Raw genomic sequence first — 23,075 nt, forward strand, 5'->3', positions numbered from 1 at the left:
AGTTACAATGAGAACAGTCTGGTAATTCTTCAAATGCAACCACAGAATTACCAAACAACCCAGAAATTTTACTTCTAGGAGTATCCAAAAGAAGTGAAAATACATATCCAAAGAAAAAAGTGTACACAAATGGTCATAGCAGCATTATTTGTAACAATAATAAGTGTATCAACCCAAATGGCCATGCAGTGGAATATTACATGGCAATGAAAAGGCACTAAAATATGGTACCACAATATATGATTTCATTTACATGATTGTTCAGAATAGGCAAATCCATAGAGACAGAAAGTAGATTAGTGGTTGCCTAAAGGTAGGGAGTGGAAGGAAGAGGGAATGACAGATGATCATGAAAGAGTTTCACTTTGGGTGATTAAAATACCCTGAAATAACAGAGTAGTGACTTCCTGTTTCTAGTCTGGCATGTAGGTAGCTCGGAAGTTGCCACTCCATCCTAACAAATAAAAAGGTGAACAAAAGTTAAGATCAACAACTCTTTTCAAATCCAACAGAGAAGGACAGACATAAAGCAAACCACTGTCCCCCAAACTGGAGAGACAGATTATGTGGGTACAGAATCATAATCTGCTAGAGGAGAGACCATGAGAAAAAATCTCTATGGGAACCACTGCTGAGGTAGGAAAACCTAAATTGTAATTGACAAATTGCTGGAGGCTCAATGTGGACAAGACCATTATGAAAAGAACAGAGCATTCTGTTCTTCTTAACAAGGGCTACCCTCAAGAGAAACTATTATACAAGAGTCTAAAGTATTTGGGTTTTATTAGAGCTTAACTAAGCTGGGGAGAGACATTACTTTGCTAACAAAGGTCCGTCTAGTCAAGGCTATGGTTTTTCCTGTGGTCATGTATGGATGTGAGAGTTGGACTGTGAAGAAGGCTGAGTGCCGAAGAATTGATGCTTTTGAACTGTGGTGTTGGAGAAGACTCTTTCGAGTCCCTTGGACTGCAAGGAGATCCAACCAGTCCATTCTGAAGGAGATCAGCCCTCGGATTTCTTTGGAGGGAATGATACTAAAGCTGAAACTCCAGTACTTTGGCCACCTCATGCGAAGAGTTGACTCATTGGAAAAGACTCTGATGCTGGGAGGGATTGGGGGCAGGAGGAGAAGGGGACGACAGAGGATGAGATGGCTGGATGGCATCACTGACTCGATGGACCTAAGTCTGAGTGAACTCCGGGAGTTGGTGATGGACAGGGAGGCCTGGCGTGCTGTGATTCATGGGGTCACAAAGAGTCAGACATGACTGAGCGACTGAACTGAACTGAACTGAAGCTGGGGAAAGGAAACGGCCACTTTCAAATAATTCGAGCCATGCTATCCCACCTAATGGGGCAGGTTTATCTGTTGAGGGGACAGGGAAGATATGAGAAGTATTTGCAAAGGTCATAACTTAGTAGCACAGATTTAATGAAAGACTGAGACCTCATCATAGGACTACAGAATGCTTCTCCTTCCCCATACCTGGCCACCACATTACTAACAGACCTACTTACAGAAGTTCCTTTCACCCAGTATATCTTGAATAGCTATCAAGAAAAAATTACAAGATACATGTAATTAGTATTAAAAGGCTAAAAGTCCATTTAAGAGAGCAAGTGTTAGAATGAGACTCGGATATGGTAGGGAATGTTGTAATTATCCAACTGGTAATTTAAAACAACTACGATTAATATGCTACAGAAGCTAATGGATAAAGCAGACAGCATGCAAGAACACATAATATAAGGAGAGAGATGGAAATTCTAAGAAAGAATAAAAAAGAAATGCTAGAGGTCAAAAACATTGTAACAGAAATGCAGAGAGCATTTGATTACTAGAAAAAACATGCTGAGGAAAGAACTGCTGAGCTTGATAATATCTCAATAGAAACTTCCAAAACTGAAAAGCAAAGAGGAAAAAGAATAAAAGCATTAAAGGAGCATAGCCGAGAACTGTGGGCAATGACAAGAGGTGTAACATAGGCATAATGGGAATAAAAGAAGGACAAAAAGTGAGAGAGAAAAAGGAACGGGAGAAATACTTGAAGCAGTAACAACTGGGTATTTCCACAAGTTAAACTCAGATACTAAGTGGGATAAATATTTTTTTAAAAAGCAAAAACAAACAGAAAAACCAAATGTAGGCATATTATATTCAAGCTGCAAAAAAGACAAAGAAAAAATCTTGGAAGAAGCCAGAGGGGAAAAAAGCTCCCATAGAGAAGCAAAGATAAGAACTGCACCTGACCCTTTCTCAGAAACCATGTAAGCAAGAAGAGAGAGCAGTGATATATTTAAAGTGTTGAGATGAAAAAAAAATAACCACCATAGAATTCTGTACCCTATGAAATTATCCCTCAGAAGTGAAGGAAAAATAACACCTTTCTCAGACAAAAAGTGAGAAAACCTATTGCCAGCAGATATGCCTTGAAAGAAAAGAAATTATTTAAAAGGAAAATGATATAGGTCAGAAATTCAGATTTACGTGGAAATAGAATAAATGAAGGTCAAATAAAAACTTTTGCTTTTCTTATTCTTAATTGATCCTAATTGTTAACCATTTGCTCAAAATAATAAGAGAATAATGTATTTGACTATGAGTGCTTATATATATGCCTATGCATTCTTACATAAGTAGGAATGAATGACAGCAATGATACAAGAGATGGAAGGGATGAATTAAGATTGTCTTGTTATAAGTTATATATACAACCTATATGCTTTCAAATAAAATATTCAATTAAACCCACAAGAGACAGAAAAGAAGACAAAACAGGATCAAAGAATAAAGGCAATGGATAGAAAACAGTATCAAATATGGCAGATACTGATCCAACCATATTAATAATCAGTTTAAATGTTATTGGTTTAAATATACTAATTTAAAAACAGAAATTATAAAAGTTGATAAAAAAATAAGACCAATTATATGTTATCTATTTCTGCTTTATTGACTATGCCAAAGCCTTTGACTGTGTGGATCACAATAAACTGTGGAATATTCTTCAAGAGATGGGAATACCAGACCACCTGACCTGCCTCTTGAGAAACCTATAGGCAGGTCAGGAAGCAACAGTTAGAACTGGACATGGAACAACAGACTGGTTCCAAATAGGAAAAGGAGTACGTCAAGGCTGTATATTGTCACCCTGCTTATTTAACTTATATGCAGAGTACATCATGAGAAACGCGGGGCTGGAAGAAGCACAAGCTGGAATCAAGATTGCCGGGAGAAATATCAATAACCTCAGATATGCAGATGACACCACCCTTATGGCAGAAAGTGAAGAGGAACTAAAAAGGCTCTTGATGAAAGTGAAAGTGGAGAGAGAAAAAGTTGGCTTAAAGCTCAACATTCAGAAAATGAAGATCATGGCATCTGGTCCCATCACTTCATGGGAAACAGATGGGGAAAAAGTGGAAACAGTGTCAGACTTTATTTTTTGGGGCTCCAAAACCACTGCAGATAGTGACTGCAGCCATGAAATTAAAAGACGCTTACTCCGTGGAAGAAAAGTTATGACCAACCTGGATAGCATATTGAAAAGCAGAGATATTACTTTGCCAACAAAGGTCCATCTAGTCAAGGCTATGGTTTTTCCAGCGGTCATGTATGGATGTGAGAGTTGGACTGTGAAGAAAGCTGAGCACCGAAGAATTGATGCTTTTGAACTGTGGTGTTGGAGAAGACTCCTGAGAGTCCCTTGGACTGCAAGGAGATCCAACCAGGTCCATTCTAAAGGAGATTAGTCCTGGGTGTTCTTTGGAAGGAATGATGCTACAGCTGAAACTCCAGTATTTGGCCACCTCATGTGAAGAGCTGACTCATTGGAAAAGACTCTGATGCTGGGAGGGTTTGGGGGCAGGAGGAAAAGGGGACGACAGAGGATGGGATGGCTGGATGGCATCGCTGACTCGATGGACGTGAGTTGAGTGAAGTCCGGGAGTTGGTGATAGACAGGGAGGCCTGGCGTGCTGTGATTCATGGGGTCGCAAAGAGTCGGACACGACTGAGCTGAATTGATATGTTATCTACAAGAAAATCACTTCAAATATTCAGACACATGTCAATTAAAGGTAAATGGATGAAGATATATACACTGCTGCTGCTGCTGCTAAGTCGCTTCAGTCGTGTCCCACTCTGTGTGACCCCATAGACGGCAGCCCACCAGGCTCCCCCGTCCCTGGGATTCTCTAGGCAAGCATACTGGAGTGGGTTGCCAATATATATACTACACTAATACTAATCTAAATAAAGCTGAAGTAGCTATATTAATTTCAGACAGAGCAGACTTCAGAGCAAGGAGAGTTATCAGGAATAAGGAAGGGCATTACATAAAGGGCTTAATTCTCCAAGAAGATATAACAATACTTTAATGTAAATGAAAGTGAAACTGAAGTCGCTCAGTTGTGTCCAACTCTTTGCAATCCCATGGACTGTAGCCTACCAGGCTTCCCCGTCCATGGGATTTTCTAGGCAAGGGTACTGGAGTGGGTTGCCATTTCCTTCTCCAGGGGATCTTCCCTATCCAGGAATCGAACCCGGGTCTCCTGCACTGCAGGCAGAGGCTTTACCCTCTGAGCCACCAGGGAAGCCCCACTTTAATGTAAACCTGCACTTAAAATTAGGGTGTCACAATATATGAGGTAAAAACTGATATAACAACATCCTTCTATCATAAACGGACAGATTCAGCAGGCAAAAAATCAGGACATAGCTGAACTCAACAGCACTATCAATCAACTGAATAAAACTGACAGCTATTGCCTACTTCATTCAAAAACAGCAGAATAGAAATTCTACTCAAACTCACACTCAACATTAATAAGACAGACCACATTTTGGGTCATAAAACACCTTAACACATATAAGAAATGATAAAATGTATGTTCTCAGACCACAAGAGAACTAGACTAGAAACCAATAACAGAAACATGACTGGACAATCTGAAAATATGTAGAGGTTAAAAAACACACAAAAGGGGAAAAAGAAATTTTAAGATAAATTTTACAATATTTTGAACTAAATAAAAAAAAATTATCACACTTTGTGGGATGCAAAGTATATAGTGCTTAGAGGGAAATTTATAGCACTGAATGCATATATTAGAAAAGATCATATAAGAGATTAGATAGAAGAAAGATAATTACATATGCTTCCACCTTAGAAAACTGGAAAAAAGGAGAAAATAAAATCCATAGTAAGCAGACAAAAATAAATAATAAATATTAGAGCAGAAGTCAATGAAACTGAAATCAGGAAATTACCTAGTTGTTTTCCACAAACTGAATCATTGAAAAGATCACATTAGATCATTAATAATAATAATAATAATAATAATAATAAATAAAATTGATATACTTCTAGCCAGGTTGAGGAAAAAAGAGAAGGTACGAATTACTGATATAAATGAAAGAAGGGACATTATTACAGATCTCAAGAACATTAAAAGGATAATAAAAGATTATAATTTCCCTAAATTTGATAATCTTCATGAAATGGATCAACTTGTTGAAAGATACTATCTGCCAAAACTTATACAAGAAGAAATAAGACAATCTAAATATCCAGTAAAGAAACTGAATCAACAGTTAATAACCTACCAAACCAGAAAACAAAAAGCCCAGATGGCTTCATTAGTGAATTTTATCAAATATTTAAGGGAGAAGTTATGCCAGTTATCTGTAATCTCTTCCAGAAGGCAGAAGCAGAAGGAATACTTTCTAACTTATTCCATGAAACTGCATTATTCAAATAGCAAAAGCAAAGACATTAAAAGAAAACTACAGACCAGTATCTCTCATGAACTTAAGATGAAAATATCCTCAACAAACATTAACAAATCAAATGCAAAAATGTATGAAAAGAATTATACACACCATGTCCAACGGGATTTATTCCATGTAGGAAAGGGTAATTTGATACCTTAAAATCAATTAATGAAATTCATCACATCAATGGGCTAAAAAAGAAAAATCACATGATCCTATTGATTGATGACGAAAAAGCATTTGACAATATCCAATACCTATTCATGATAAAAATTCTCAGCAAAACTGGAAATAAAAAGGAACTTCTTTGACTTGATAGAGAACATCTAAAAAAGTCCTACAGCTAACCTCATGCTTAACGGTGAGAAACTAGGAGTTTTCTGGCTCAGACCAGAAACAAAGCAAGAATGTCCTCTCTCAGCAATACTTTTCAACACTGTAATGGAAGGCTAACTTAATGCAGTAAGACAAGACAAAGAAATAAAGGTATATAATTTGGGAAGAAATAAAGGTTTTGTTTGTCCTAGATGACATGATAATTATACAGTATCATTTACATTAGCAGAAAAAAAAAATACATAGGTGTAAATCTAACAAAATATGTACAAGATCTAAATGAAAAGAACTACAAATTTTGATGAAAAAAATCAAAGAAGTAAATAAATGGAGAGCTATTTCATGTTCTCGGATAGGAAGACTCAGTAACACCGAGATATCAGTTTTTCCTTACTGATCTACAGATCCAACAAAATTCCAATCAAAATCATAGCTAGTTACTTTATAGATATCAACAAACTGATTCCAGGTTTATATGGATTAGTAAAAGTCCCAGAATGAACAACAGAATATTGAAGAAGAATAAAGTTGGAGGACTGACACTACCTGACTTCAAGACTTATTATAAAGCTGTCATAATCAAGATAATATTGGTGAAAGAACAAACAGAAAACCCATAAACAGACACACATAATTATAGTCAACTGATCTTTGACAAAAGAACAAAGGCAATAAAATGGAGAAAAGATAGTCTTTATAACAAATGTTGCTAGGATGACTGGATATCCATTCATTAAAAAAAAGGACTCTAAACACAGATCTTTTACAAAAATTAACTAAAAAATTCATCATAAACCTGAAAGTAAAATGCAAAACTATGAAAACATAGGATAAGATCCAGATGACTTTGGTATTGCAATGATGTTTTAAGCTATAACACCCAAGGCACAATTAATGAAAGAAATAATCGATAAACTAGACTACATTAAGATTAAAGACTACTCTGCAAAAAACAATGTAAAATAATAAGAAAAACTACAGGCTAGGAGAAAATATTTGCAAAAGATGTAACGGATAAAGAGGGTTATCTAAAATATACAAAGAACTTTTAAAATACAATAGTAAGAAAACTAACAATGAGAAAAAAAAAATGAGTGAAATATCTAAACAAACAACTCACCAAAGAAGATATGCAGATGACAAGCAAGCTTATGAAAAGATGCTCCATATCACAGGCCGTTAGGAAATGCGATTTAAAGAAATATCTCTATATACTCATTAAAACGGCCCAAATCTGGAACACTGCCAACATCCAGTGTTGGGGAGGGTGTGGAGCAACAGTTTTCATAAAATGCTACTGGAGATGCAAAATGGTGTTGCAGTTTTGGAAGACAGTTGGGTAGTGTTTTTTTTTAAAACAAAACAACATACTCTTATCATATGATCCAGTAAATTACACTCGTTGGTATTTACCCAAAGGAGATGATAACTTAGGTTCACACAAAAACCTGGACATGGATGTTGATAGCAGCCTTATCTGTAATTGCCAAAACTTGGAAGCAACTAAGATGTCCTTGTGCAGGTGAATAGATTAATACACTACAGTACATCCAAACAATGGAATAGTATTCAGCACTAAAAAGAAGCCATAAAAAGACATGGAGGAACTCTAAATGCATTTTACTAAGTAAAAGGAGCCAAAAGGATAAGTCTACATACTGTATAATCCCAACTACCCAACATTTACTGAAGACAGTGAAAAGAACAGTCGCTGCTGGCGAGCAGGCAGGAGGGAGACAGGAATGATGAAGAGGCCGAGCACAGAGGGGTTGAGACTAGTAAAATTGTCCTGTGTGACACCACAGCGGCCCTGTGTGACACCTTCTCCAGGGGATCTTCCTGACCCAGGGAACAAACCCAAGTCACCTGCATTGTAGGCAGATTCTTTACCATCTGAGCCACCAGGGAACCTCTTAATTTTTTCTACTACTTTGCAAAAGAATCTTTTCTACTTCCTATATGGCTGGACTCTGCTTCTGACATACTCTTTCCCTCCCAAGTGAGTCATCAGTTTAACAAATCTCTCTCATGCGTATAGTCTGTCCGTTGCTGCCCTCGCCCCGATGCTGCCACCAACTGGCTTCCTACTGCTCAGTCCCCACCTCTTATAAAAAAAAGACTGAGCATCTTCGGTAGACTCACCTAGGCTGAAAGAAAGGACACTAGCACTTCTGCTCTTGCGTAACTGCTTTATTTCAGCAAAGAGCATTTCTGTCATTTTCTGGATGACAATAAGGATAAATCAACAGGAAAAATAAAATTTGCAAACTTATAATGTACATAATAACAAAGTCTCAAAACATAAAAGTATGCAATTTAAAAAACAGACAAGTTTATGACCAAAGTGGGATATTAGGGGAAAGAAAAAAAACTAAGTTGGGGGAGGGGAACATACATATTATTTTTTAGATGGCTTTATTTTTTTACCCCCAAAGCGAGAAGGCATTTCTTTTCTTTTTTCCCCTTCTTTTCAGGGATTCATTTCTGTATACTTTTATGAGTCAACCAAGCTATACAAACTATATTTTTAATAACACATGATTGTGTATTATATACCAAATTACCCTACAGTATATGTAATTTTTACTTTACACATATATTTTCATTTACCTTATATATCTTAAAAGTTTAATTTATATTAAATTATTTAAATTTTCTCCAGTGTTCCCAAATTACATAAATGGGTAATTGCTATGCAAATTATTTTAATATCAAAGAAAAATCACAAGCGAGTGGTTACTTATGTTTATAACATTAAAATGCTGGTGTTAATATTAGCATTTAATTTTTAAATGAATTTAGAATTAAAAAAAGGTCCATATAGTCAAAGTTATGGTTTTTCCAATAGTCATGTATGGATGTGAGAGTTGAACCATAAAGTAGGCTGAACACTGAAGAACTGATGCTTTCAAACTGTGGTGCTGGAGAAGACTCTTGAGAGTTCCCTCAGACAGCAAGGGGATCAAACCAGTCAATCCTGAAGGAAATCAACCCTGAATATTCATTGGAAGGACTGATGCTGAAGCTGAAGCTCCAATACTTTAGCCACCTGATGCGAAGAGCTGACTCATTTGAAAAGACCCTGATGCTGGGAAAGATTGAGGGCAGGAGGAGAAGGGGACGACAGAGGATGAGATGGTTGGATGGCATCACCGACTCGATGGACATGAGTTTGGGTAAACTCTGAGAGATGAAGGGAAGGACAGGGAAGCCTGGGGTACTGCAGTCCATGGGGTCCCAGAGTAGGACATGAATAAGTGAATGAACAACAACACAGAATCAAAAAATAAAGGTGGAACTGTACAGGTAGCAATCAAAAAACAAAAACATTATAGCAAATGTCATGTTAAGAAGTCCATTTCCAAAATATACATGCTATGCACTACAATTGGGAGGAAAGATTCCTTATGGAGGATATGTAAAAGAAAAATTTTAAAGACCAATAGAATGAACCACACTAAAACACATTATTTAAGGACTTAAAAAAGCAAGTCAATGAATAGCAGAAGTTACTTGCAATACAGATAACTTACAAAGAACTTGCATTAAGAGTATAAAAAGAAAAAAAAAGAATATAAAAAGAACTCTATGTTAATGTTTTTCCAAAAAGGCAGATCAGTGTAAAACTGGCAATAGAAGTGAATAGGCTCTTCAAAAAGAGAACATACAATGGTAAAGAAATATACAGAGAACTCAAACTCATTATAATCAGGGAAATGCAAACTGACACCACAAAGAGATGCTACTACACACCTAATACAATGACTAAAGTTAAAAAGTTGACAATATCTATGCTGGCAAAGATACTGATCAACTGGAACACACATATACTGCTGTTTTCAAAGTTCAAACTGGTCGCATAAGTGGGTTGAATGGTGACCCCCTCAAAAGGTATGTCCATGTTGTATCCCTTAGAACCTGTGAAGGCAAGTTGATTTGGAAAAAGAGTCTGTGACTATAATGAAGTTAAAGATCTTGAGATCATTTTGGATTATCTACTAGGTTCTAAATCCAATGACAAGAGTCCTTATAAGACAGCAGAGAAGACACAGACACAGAAGAGAAGGCCATGTGAAGACAGGCAGAGAAAGGATGAGAAAAAGAAGGGATCCTCCCCTATAGCCTTCAGAGGGATTTCAGACTGCTGATACATTGACTTTAGACTTCTAACCTCCAGAATTACGAGCTAGTAAATGTCTCTGGTTGTAACCCACCAAATCTATGGTGATTTGTTATAGCAGCCCTAGGAAATGAATACAGGCAGTATCTAGTACAGTTGAACATACACATTCCTTGTGAATGATCAATTCTACTTTTATCCAAGAGACAATGAGGCATATATAAGACAAAATTATGAGAATAATATTCATATTACCATTATTTGCAACAGTCCCAAAGAGAAAACCACTTAGTTATCCATCAAAAATAGGATGGAAAGATAACCTGTGATATATTCATTCGACTGAATAATATACAGTAATCAAAATGAAAAACTGCAGCTACACACAACATGGATTTATCTAATAAACTTATCCTGAACACAAGAAGGTAACACAAAAGAATTTACTTTCATTTATATGAAGTTCAAAATAGGCAAAATTAATCTACAATGTTAGAAGTCAAAATAGTACCCTGGCAAAGTGGGGATGGAATGGTTTTAACATACATAATGTTAGAACTTTGCACCGCAAAATAAGAAATCACAATTTCGAGCACATATGGAACATTATAAAAATTGGCCACTTCAATGACAAAAGCAGCATTCTAAACAATAAATGGTGAGCTATACAATGTCATATTTATGGATGGTGATATTTAATAAAGTTGAGAAACAAACCTCAAATTTACCTATACGTTTATTAAAGTCCCAATCAGATTTGTGTTTTGGAATTTGATAGGCTGATCTTAAAATTCAAGTGAAAGACTAAAGGACCAAGAATACCCAAGAAAATTCTGAAGAACAATGAGATAGGCAGATTTGATGCTCTAGATATGTAAACTAGTGATTTTATAACTTTTATATTGCTACAGGAGTAGTAAATAGATCAAATAGAGGGCCCAGAGGAAGACTCAGGCCTGTAATAAAACTTGATGCACATCCCCTATGTCACTAATATCAGTGTGAAGGAGGACTATCGAAAGAGCTGACAAAAACAAAAACAAAAAACATCTGTTTAACGTCCTTGGAGAGCTACAAAGTAGTGAAGAAATACAGGTCAGGATTTGGGGAGGGACAAGTCTGGAGGAATGAGCCCAGGTTTGGGGGCTACTTTCCCAAGGAGTTATTTGCTGATTCTGGAGATGGCAGCTGAGAGACTTCAAGGGATGAGGCTCAGTGAACCATGAGGGATCTCGCAGGCTATGCACTAGGAGTGAGGGTATGTCCAATGACAGAGGCCCCTGCAGGCACTACAGCTCAGGTCTACAGCCACCAAACGCACTAACACGACAATATCAAGGGTTTGCAAAGATGGGAAGCGACAGGAACTTTCAGGCATGGCTGGTGGGACTGTAATTGGTTCATTCACTTTGGAAAATACTTATATTTTCCAAATACATTATATTATATTTATATTATACTTTATATTATATTTATAATACTTATCTACTAAAGTTGAAGATATGTATTCCCTAGGTGCCTTCAATTCTACTCCTATGTAGATAGGCAACAGAAATGCAAACCAAGGTGCACAAAGAGACTTTTACAGGAATATTCACAGTAGCATGATTTGTAATATTCCCCTATTGGAAACACACAAAAAGTCTATGCTTAGTAGAATGGATAAACAATTTGTGGTATTTTTAGGCAACAGAGTACTATTTGGCAATGTATTGATAAATGAATGAACTATATAAAATATACATACCTTACAAACATAACACTGAACAAAAGAAGCCAGATATCAAAGTTTACACAAATAGCATTTCATCTGTATAAAGGTCAAAAAACACACTATTTGACTCCCTTTGTATAAAAGTTAAACACTAGTAAAAACTGTAGTGTTCAGTGATACATACTAAAGCATTAAAACTAAAGAGAAAAGCAAAGACGGCATGACAGAACAGTGGTTACCTGCTGGGGGAGAGGCACTAGCAGGGCTGTGGTGATCTTGCAAAAAGCAATGGTCTATTTCTTGACAGGGGTGTTGGACACACAGATGCTTTGTGATAAACCAATATGCAGTACATTTTCAAAATTTGTGTACTTTTCTTTATATATATGCGTATCTTTCAATAATTAAAAAGGTAAGAAAACATCAGTGGATATGGATGATGGATTTTATCATTCCATAAGTGATACTGGATCAACTGAACAAAAATATGGCAAGAGTGTATCAAATCTTTACTTCCTATCACACACAAAAATCAACTAGAGGTGTATAAAAAACCTAGGAAAAGCAAAAATCTTTTAAATTTTACTAGAAAGTATGGGATATATCATCATATTCTATGGGATAAAGTTAATTCCTATAACATGAAGTCTAAATACACAGCTTGTATTCATCATATTCTGTGGGATAAATTATCATATTCTATGGGATAAAGTTAATTCCTGAAGAAAATACAATAATATGATCAGTAAAAGCAAAGAGTGAGTTGACCACATTATGATAAAAACTCTTCTCTAAGATAAAGTGAAAAGACAAACCACACATGGAGAATTTTACTGTATCACTGAAATAGTTTATAAAAACAAAGGTAAACAAAATCTACTTTCCTGACCATTTTTGGTTTTATTCTTACATCAAGTTATGTATTTAGACTTCATGTTACTGGCCTGTCACAAACTTTGATGTTACAACACTGACTTACACTGAGGTAAACTGGCCTTAGGAATTCTGATATTTGGTTTCCTGGAAGAGTATTATCACAGATACAATTTACCTCCTGCAGCATCTCTGTACAAAGCTGCTGGAACAGTCACTTGGAGGGCTCTGTCCCAGGAGAAACTTTTTTTTTTAAATAGACAAAGTGAACCCTGGAACAGACTATGATTACTTCCTTTTATTGGTTACTAAGAGACACTTGACTAAATCTATGGACTACCACTGGAAAGGTACCTAACTGTGTGGTTTTATTTCAATTCTCAATCTCACTCTCCAATCCTTACTGTCTTTTCAACCAGATGTTTTAGGTGATTTATTTTATCCTACTGTGTGTATGTGATTATGTACACACACACAAGCAGATATACACACAGAAAGATGCATACAATATTAATATAAAGGAAAAATCTAATATATATTTATTATATTAAAGTTTATAATTTCTGTTGATCAAAAGATATCATTAAGAGAATAAATGGCAAGCTACAGAGTAGAATAAGACGTTGGAAATACACATAACAAAAGGCTCAAACCCAAGAATATAAGCAACTTCCACAAATCAGTAAAAAAAAAAAAAAAAAGATAATTCAAAAGAAAAATGAACAAAGTTGGTAGACAGCAGAACTAAAGTTCCAATCTGATGCCTTATTTTACTTAAAAAAATTATCATTTTACTTATTTGTAATCCTATCACCTAGCAACAGTGACAGTCACTGCTTACACTTTGGTCTTGGTAGAAAATCTTCTATTTCCTTTCTTTTTTCAGGGCAAGGGGTGGATGCTAATAACCTTCTCTATATAATACTTACATATATATGCAATTTGTTGCGATTACAGAAATCAGATTATACCAAATACAGTATTTTACAATATTTTCCATTAAATTAATAAAAACCTATTTCAGAGATTATACTAATACAGTTCCATGTAAAGTCTTTAAAAGATCTGCAATATACATCCACACAAAAAGTATCCCTGTGTATCTACTTCCCCACACCCTTACCAGCACCAAGTGCAGGCTTCTGGTTCAGACTCATAAATGGTGATCAGAACACTTCCTCCTGGCTCCCTTCAAGCATTGAGAACAAAGAAATTAAGAAGGAGCAAAATAATGAGCAAACAGAGAATGAAAAGGGTGTGTGATGGCATTTAGAAAAGAAACAAGTGGCTGAAAGTGAACAAAGGAATGAGGAAATGGGAAAGGGGTTAATTTTTTTTTTAAAGTAGGACATCTTTCAGGAATATTCCTATTAATCAGGCCATGACTCAGAGATAACTATACTAATGACTGAGGAGCAAGATGTAGTTTCTGACTTCATAATTTGATTGAGAGTGGATAAAAGCGGGCTAGAACTAATCCCACCAAGATTGGATACCTTAACTTTAGCTCTTACTTTTGGAGTTTGGGTTTCTTCTCCTCAATTTTTAGTCAGTTTCCTCCCCCCAGAGGAAAATTTTATCTGAGAAAAATTCCCAAACTTCACTTGGAGTTTTTAGAGCAGAACAAAGCATGCGCTTCACACTTCCAAAGAAAATGTTCAGGCTTTGGTTGCAGTTGAATAATTTCAAAATGGCTTCATTTAAAGACTTCATATAAATATGAAAAAATTTAAAGAAATTTTTAATCTATAAAGAAAGCTGAGAGCAGAAGAATTGATGCTTTTGAACTGTGGTATTGGAGAAGACTCTTGAGAGTCCCTTGGACTGCAAGGAGATCCAACCAGTCCATTCTAAAGGAGATAGTCCTGGGTATTCATTGGAAGTACTGATGCTGAGGCTGAGACTCCAATATTTTAGCCACCTGATGTGAAGAGCTGACTCATTTGAAAAGACCCTGAGGCTGGGAAAGATTGAGAGCTGGAGGAAAAGGGGATGACAGAGGATGAGATGGTTGGATGACATCACCGACTCGATGGACATGAGTTTGGGTAGACTCTGGGAGTTGGTGATGGACAGGGAGGCCTGGTGTGCTGTGGTTCATGGGGTTGCAGAGAGTAGGACACGACTGAATGACTGAACTGAACTGAAAGACTTCACAGAGGAGAAATATCTGAAGGAAACGCACATTTTAGACTGTTTGAAGATAGTTTAAAATCACAAGAGCAATACAGAAACTGAATGATTGGTGAAGGATCTCTGGCTGATCTACTACGAGTATAACAAGAGCTTAGAGACGGAAAAGAGTGGTTTCAATGCCTTGCAGGGTCAGTATTTTCATTCTACCTCTGTGTTCCTGGCTACATTTTACAGCTCCTCTTGCTTTTTCTCTGAGCTCGTCCCTAACTTCTGGAAGACACTGTGAAGCAAGGGAAAGAAAGCTGGTCTAGAAGGGCAGGGGAATGGGACCCTGAATGATCTTGCCCATGGCCTTAATCTCTCCATTCTCAGCAAACCTGATCTCTGCACAGGAGGCCAGCCAGTGAGATCCAAATAAGTAATGGTTTAAACAAGTTTTGAACAGGCATTAAGTGCTAAGGTATTACAAATGTTTATGCTCTCCTTTTACGGTTTTTTTTTAATCAATTAAGCAATGCTAAGAATCACATTTGAAGAATAAATGTTTATGGGAACCAATATTGGGGAATCCATCTTGGTGCAAAGGAGGACCTGGGATATAGGAAACTATCTCAATATTTTAATAAAACTAAAACATAATTTATTGTGACCATTTCAAGAGGATTAATGTAATTTAGAAGCATACACACCCTGCTTATTTAACTTATATGCAGAATACATCATGAGAAACACTGGGTTGGATGAAGCACAAGCTGGAATCAAGATTGCTGGGAGAAATATCAATAACCTCAGATATGCAGATGACACCACCATTATGGCAGAAAGTCAAGAACTAAAGAGCCTCTTGAAAGTGAAAGAGGAGAGTGAAGAAGTTGGCTTAAAGCTCAACATTCAGAAAATTAAGATCATGGCATCCAGTCCCATCACTTCATGGCAAATAGATGGGGAAACAGTGGAAATAGTGGCAGACTTTATTTTTTTGAGCTCCAAAATCACTGTGGATGGTGACTGCAGCCATGAAATTAAAAGACGCTTACTCCTTCAAGGAAAGTTATGACCAACCTAGAGAGCATATTAAAAAGCAGAGACATTACTTTGCTAACAAAGGTCCGTCTAGTCAAGGCTGAGATTTTTCCAGCAGTCATGTATGGATGTGAGAGTTGAACTATAAAGTAAGCTAAGCACCGAAGAATTGATGCGTTTGAACTGTGGTGTTGGAGAAGACTCTTGAGAGTCCCTTGGACTGCAGGGAGATACAACCAGTCTATCCTAAAGGAGATCAGTCCTGGGTGTTCATTGGAAGGACTGATGTTGAAGCTGAAATTCCAATACTTTGGCCACCTGATGCGAAGAGCTGACTCATTTGAAAAGACCCTGATGCTAGGAAAGATTGAGGGCAGGAGGAGAAGGGGACGACAGAGAATGAGATGGCTGGATGGCATCACTGACTTGATGGACATGAGTTTGGGTAAACTCTGGGAGTTGGTGATGGACAGGGAGGCCTGGAGTGCTATGGTCCATGGGGTCGCAAAGAGTCAGACACGACTGAGCGACTGAACTGAACTGAGAAGCATATACTCAAAAAAGAAGTGTTGGAGAAAAAGAGTCTGAGTTTTTGTGATTCTATAAAAAGCTTGGTCTGTTAAGACAGTCCCTGAGTGAGTATCTGAAAAACAACAATGTATTAGTGCTCAGATATTCACATAACAGAGAGCCACAAAAACAGGATTAAAAGATGGAGTTTGGATACACACTGATGACCTGAACTATGTTATCCAAATGCTTTATTGTGTTTTCTGGGCTTTCATGGACACTGAAATAATGTACATGTGAAAGGATTACAGCAGAATAGCTGGCTCCATGCTGGTATGCTATCACAGGGAAACCATGACAGCAAAAGGAATATGGAAATCAACACAGCTCTACAACCCTGATTATGCTCACCCACTGTTTGACCACATATTTCCTTCTTCCGAGAAAAAAAATAAAGAAATTCATTCCCCAAACTCTTGGAAGACAGAATCTAGACAGACAAAAGCATATCTACATAAAAATTCTGAGGATGAATACATAAAGCTTTAAAATATTAAAAGCCAAAGCAATAACCTAAAATAAAATACATCCTTTCAGTGCTTTTGCTAGTGGTCTGCAATGCATTTTCCACAGTTCCCCAAGATAAAAAGGCAACTGTCAGCATCCATTCCCACTTTTTTCTCATGAATATATATCAAGGGAAGTACAACAAAGTCTGCTTTGGATTAGAGTTATGAACATCAGATTTCAAAAGAACAAAATGTTTTAGGAGTTTATTCCAGCTTTGTCTCACCAAACACTAAAAATGTGGGGAAAGTAAAATTCTACAGTTCTGAGTTTTGTTAAAGATTTAAGAAAGTAGAGAGGCAATGACATTTTCATATATTATTCTAACTGGAATATAAAAAAGAATAACAGACTACATCCTGACATTTAAAAATACTTTTGATAGTGTTTCCCAATTACCAACAGTGATGACTATGGATAACATGGATGAAGAAGTTAATGAGCAGTATTATTTTTTCTTATTATATTTAAGACCATCTCCAGTACTACCAATCAGACTTGACTTGATGTTTGAGAAAAGAACACCATAAAATTACAAGGTAGGCTTAAAAAGTATGCACAAGTGATTAGGGAGTCCTAATGAATAGTAATAGATTTATTATTTTAATTTGCAGCATAAGACATCACCACAGGAATCAAGAAACTGATATATTTTTAGATGTACATATGTACCTATACATTGAATGGCAAGTTACTGTGGAAACTTTCATTCTGTGGAAACTTTAACTGGATTTATGTGTTAGAATTAGCTGATGAGTTGCAAGTTTTGAAGTGGTGAACTCATTAGCATTAAATCACAATATATATTTCTTTATAAATATAATGCATTTATCCTATATAAAATATGTATTGGTAAACATTTGTTTTCCTCTAGCTATATGTAAATAGTGACAAAAGAAATTAAATTATGCATGCTTCTTATATCTTGTGTAGTTGAAAACATCTTAAAATTTTATTTCACTGGACAGCAAATTAAAGAAGAGAAATGACGACCTTTATAACTAAGGACTTTCTCTTCTCCTACTCTCTATACTGACAAAGGCATCTTTCTTTTAATGAGGTCCTTTAGGCCAGTGTCAATTTTTGCCCCCATTTCTGTATCTCTTTAGATACCCTGGTATCGAGCACATAGTAGAATAAGCCCTGGAAATATCTTTTGTCTTGATTCAACATTCAAATAAAAAATGTTGTCATATTCTTCCAAAATATGTAATGTCTTTAAAATATTATATCCAAAGATTATGGAATAACAAACAGATATAAAAATAAAAATACATATTGAGATATCATAGCTAAAATTCTGATGGTGACTGCTTAACTCAAAAGTGTGATAATTCTCATATATCTTATACTTTGCAGGCACTTTGTGTTACAGAAGGCAAATGGTGATTAAACCTCATTATTAAAAAGAAGTCCCTTAAATAACAAGATATACATGAAAAAGAAAAAAGTACTTCTTTGGTTCAAAGGCCATATACTTGTAACCCAGGAAACATTAGAAATTTATGAATAGGTAACTTATCTCCATATGGGATATTTGTTCATCAACTTTTTATCAATCTTATATACAAAAGAAATGCTAAGGAGGACTGGGTCTGTATTTTAATGGAAATACTAACACCTGAAGAAAAATAAAATATTTAAAAGGACCAAGAAGCCAGAATTCTTGTGCACCCCCAAAATGTACAATATCAGAAGTACATTTTAATATGCCAGATCTTATTTTAATCAGCCTTTGGGGATTTCTCACGTCCTTCTCTTTATTTTCTACCCTATTAGGATGATATTTAACATCTGCTATTGGCATGTCAGTCTGCAAACTCTGCCTCTAGCAGGAAAACAGTGATGTCTTCTCCATTTCCCCAATACACACACCGCACTCCAGATCAAAGTCACAGCTTTATATGCCCCTTAATTATTCCCCACAGTCAACTCTGACTCATGATGGCACCTTTATCATCCTAAAAATCCTTATTTATACTTGTTAGAATTTCCTGCAATAGGGAGATGACAAGCCTGAATCAGCTCTCCAGACAGTCATATCAAGGATGCTTTTTCATTCACTCAGTGCTTTGAAGAAGATAAAGTTATGCAATAGCCTCCAGAATTCTGTAAGAGCAGTGAGGCCACATCACCAGGACACTTCTTGGCTCCAGAACAAACTGATTTAGAGTCCAGCTGCAAAATCACTCACATTTGCCAAGAGAGATTTTGAGTATTCTTTGGGACCCACCCCTCACACAAACAATGATTCAAACAAAATGAAAACAAAACAAAACAGGCTGAGTCACTCTAGCACTCTCAGCTCCATCCTGTAGGAAGAAGGCTATAGAACAGTGTGAAGATTAGCCTAGGGATTTCCTGGTTATTTTCATTTTCAGAGCCTCTGTCTAGTGTAAAAAGTATCAAATAGGGTCTAATTAGACCTGAACACACAGACCTGCTCAAACATCTTATTGTTCTGAGTGGTACAACAGCGTTATTTTGGGTTATTTAAAAAATTCTCAAATCAGTACTCAAGAAAGCAATAAAGTCAGTTTACCCCAAGCCCTATCACTTATTTGTATCAGATATTAAAATGATAATCCATTGCCTGTTCACAGAACGCTTACCTCATTGTCTGACTCCACGAGAACTTGATCATATTCACTAAGTGCTACTAGAAACATGATAGAGGTGACGTTTTCAAAGCAGTGTATCCATTTTCTTCTCTCTGACCTCTGGCCCCCTACATCGACCATTCTGCAAGGTTAATAACATTCATATTAATAGCACATAAAGAAAAGCATCAATATAAATATAGCTTTACTTATAAACTTAAGAAATATGCTTTCTGAAGAGAATGGTCACCAAAGTCAATTCAATTAATATTTATTGACCATCTACTAATTTTCTTTTACCCAAAATCAAGTCAAGACATTCCACATAATAAATCATTGCGGTTACTAAACAATTACCTGGCATGTATGAAAATTATGACTTTGTTAAAAAAAAAAAAAAAGAAAAGAAAGAAATCCTGTGCTAAGCCAAGCAAAAAGGGTGTTTTATTTGACCAGGCACAGAAGAGTCAGAAATAAAATGAGTTTTATTTGTGCTCAGCTCTAATGGCAAATACTGTCTTCAGTTTCTTTTCCTATAAAATGAGAATGAAGATCTTCATGTATTTCTCAAGGAAGCTAGAAATGTTACCCAGAAGCTAGAAGTATTACCCAGAATGAATAGCAGTAGTGAAGGAGAAAGTAATAAATTTTCATTCTATTTTCCTATGTAAATTTAGGCTAGGTTAATCAAAGGCATTTAAAAGATGTAAGATGCCATACATTTCAACATGAGTGTGTAAATATTCAAGTAAATGCAAACACAACCCCACTGATCTTCAAGCGTTTGAGGCTGTTTTTTTCTTCCAATATTGACAATAATTTGTGCAATCATGCCGATAACACGGTGCAATAAGCCTTATGCACAAATCAACTTGCTATGCTGCTAGAAGTCATGAGTATAAAATTAAAATGCTGTAAGAAGCCACCATATGAATTATTTCAAGAATTTGTTTCTTACACATCAACTCTGTGCTAACTCGTTGCTCAGGAACCGACATCAATTAACTTGAATGCTAATGTACACATGAAAATATCTAGCAGAACTTAATATTGAATCTAAGTTTCTTCAAACTGTTGACTAAAATGTGCACAATGTTTACAAGATAAATATTTTCAGAAAATGAGAGTTTTAGGTACAAAAGTCTGAGAGGTGGGTTCTGAAAGTGTGTGTTGAGAACTGCAGTTGTTCTTGGTGTCTTCCTGGCTCTCAGCGTCAAACCTACATTAAGAAATCAAGGATGTTCCAGTGATTGTTTTGAAAAGTTTTCATGAAAGAGATATCTGAGGGGCAAAACAATGGGTCCAGGGAGACCTATGAACTACAGACATCAAAACTAGATTCTTAGGTCTTTATAAATATTAAAATGCTGGCTCTTCTCTGGTGTTGAGTGAATAGTATGTTCATTTATATGAAATCCTCATTCCCTGAAATCCTGTCATGCTAAGCTCTATAAGATGCTTTTGACTGTAGCAAGAAACTATTATTCTGTCATTACTTTTATTGAAGTACCAAAAAATGTTCTTTAAAAGCTAGTGCACAAAATGAAGGAAACAACCTCCCAAGATGGAATAGTGACATGGTTTCAGATTTCACTAATCATAAAGCAAAGAGGAGATGAAAATCTCCATGAAATGCTACATGTTTTCTGAAAATACTCTAGCAAGGTTAGAAGCGGATGGAAATGTGGTGTTTCAAATTAAAGATCTCTAAATGCTATGAACTCAAAACTTAATCCAGAATGCTGAAGATATAAGGAACCTTAGTGATTATCTAATGTAACCATTTTATTGATGGAAAAAATGATGCTCAGAAATTCTTTCCAAAGTGTCACCCTCTCTATGGACATGTCTAACAGAGTAGTGTATGGCAGCCAGATGCCACCGCAGGTGCTGAGACTGATTAGAATAAAACACACAGTGCTTTGCAGGTGATGATGAAGGACCCGCTTATCAGAGTAACATGGCAGAGTTACTGTAGAAGTTACATTAACTCCCACTTCACAACCCTGTGTTCTATGTAGCTGCCTTAAATGGGATGGGTTCTTCCAAGTAACTCAACTTTCTAGACCCAAAAACATATTCACACGGTTTCATTCCTCCATGTACCATGTGGCTTGTATTCTAACTAAAAGTACATCTGAGTGATTGTGTAATAAGAGGTTAAATGAAAGCAGTCTTATGTTTTCTCATCTTAAAAAAAAATTAGACTACTTCTGCTGAAGACCCAGAAAGAATAGCAGTAGTGAAGGAGAAATTAATAAATTTTCATTCTATTTTCCTATGTAAATTTAGGCTAGGTTAATCAATGCATTTTCAAAACCATGTAGTTTTAAATTTTTGAAGCAACTTATTTTGATTTCACTGATTTCTAAGTGATTTAATCTGAAATAAGAAACCTGTTCATGCATTTTTCTTCTACTTCCTCTCTCAGGGACACATTACTTCATTTGTGTATCTAATAATAATTGGTATAAAGGTATTATTGTTTTAAAGTCTATACATGATTTCAATATATATTCGCCAACGTGCTCTAGGTGTAAGAGCTCAGAAGTGGATTTTATGGACTCAGTTACTACCTGAAAATGACACTTTGTAAGTCGAAGGGGTATTCGATGATCCCTGTGGTGGGGACTCGAACTCTGAGCACATCTTGTTGCGTAGGCAGGTAGGCAGGGTCGGCAACGCGGTCCAAGTCATTAAGATAGCTGGAGGAGGGAAGACACAGTGAGAACGTCAGTGACACCATCGCACATGGCCTGCTGGTGGAGAAGGAAGGGAAACAATGCATCCTAAGAGAAAAGAAAGAGAAAATCACCAAGTGACAGATGCAGTCAACCTTCCGCAAGTCAGAGCAAGGTTGTCCATCTAGGACGATACGGATCACAGTATTTCTCATTTCTTCTCTTACAATCAAATAGAACCCAGACCAAAAGTAAAGGGGGAGAAGGAAAGAATTAAATCAGTCTCCTGCCCTCTACTTGTTTAGCAGGTCTGGTGACTGAGCAGGAGTTTTAAGCAAATAGCTTTTGAATTATTTACACAAATGTTATTTGTATAAATAAACAGATAACAGAGCGACACATAAGGTCAGGATGAAATTTTTTTTTTTTTTTTGCTTTTTTACAGAACACCAGAGTCCTTTCCTGGAATGTATTTCCTTATAAGACAAAAGTATATTATGTCCTCAACTCCATCCAAAGTTTGAGTCATTCACAATTAATGTGGAGCCATGAGATTTCTAGCTACTGAGGCATCAATATCTAAGACCAGATATTCCCAGTGTATAGAATCATCACACCTAAACTTTAAATTTATCTGCTTATATAACACTTCTCCATTAAAAAAAAAAAAAGCTTTTTCGCTGTGAAATAATTTTAGGCTCACAAGCAGCTGTGAGCTAATTTAATAATCTAATAAAAT

General features: G+C 36.2%; 1 protein-coding gene across 4 annotated transcripts in view; it reads right to left on the minus strand.

The window, feature by feature from the left end:
• The window catches only part of LOC129650163 (guanine nucleotide-binding protein G(q) subunit alpha), a 318,833-nt gene that overhangs the window by 59,452 nt on the left and 236,306 nt on the right, over window positions 1-23,075 (minus strand). For all 4 annotated transcript variants that reach the window (XM_055578369.1, XM_055578370.1, XM_055578371.1 and 1 more), the window contains exons 4-5: window positions 22,232-22,360; window positions 19,668-19,797 (exon numbers count right to left, since the gene is read on the minus strand). In XM_055578369.1, the coding sequence (XP_055434344.1) occupies window positions 19,668-19,797; window positions 22,232-22,360 (259 nt within the window). The remainder of the gene's footprint in view (window positions 1-19,667; window positions 19,798-22,231; window positions 22,361-23,075) is intronic.

This window comes from Bubalus kerabau, chromosome 4 (genome assembly GCF_029407905.1).
Source record: "Bubalus kerabau isolate K-KA32 ecotype Philippines breed swamp buffalo chromosome 4, PCC_UOA_SB_1v2, whole genome shotgun sequence".
NCBI classification, from domain to species: Eukaryota; Metazoa; Chordata; class Mammalia; order Artiodactyla; family Bovidae; genus Bubalus; species Bubalus kerabau.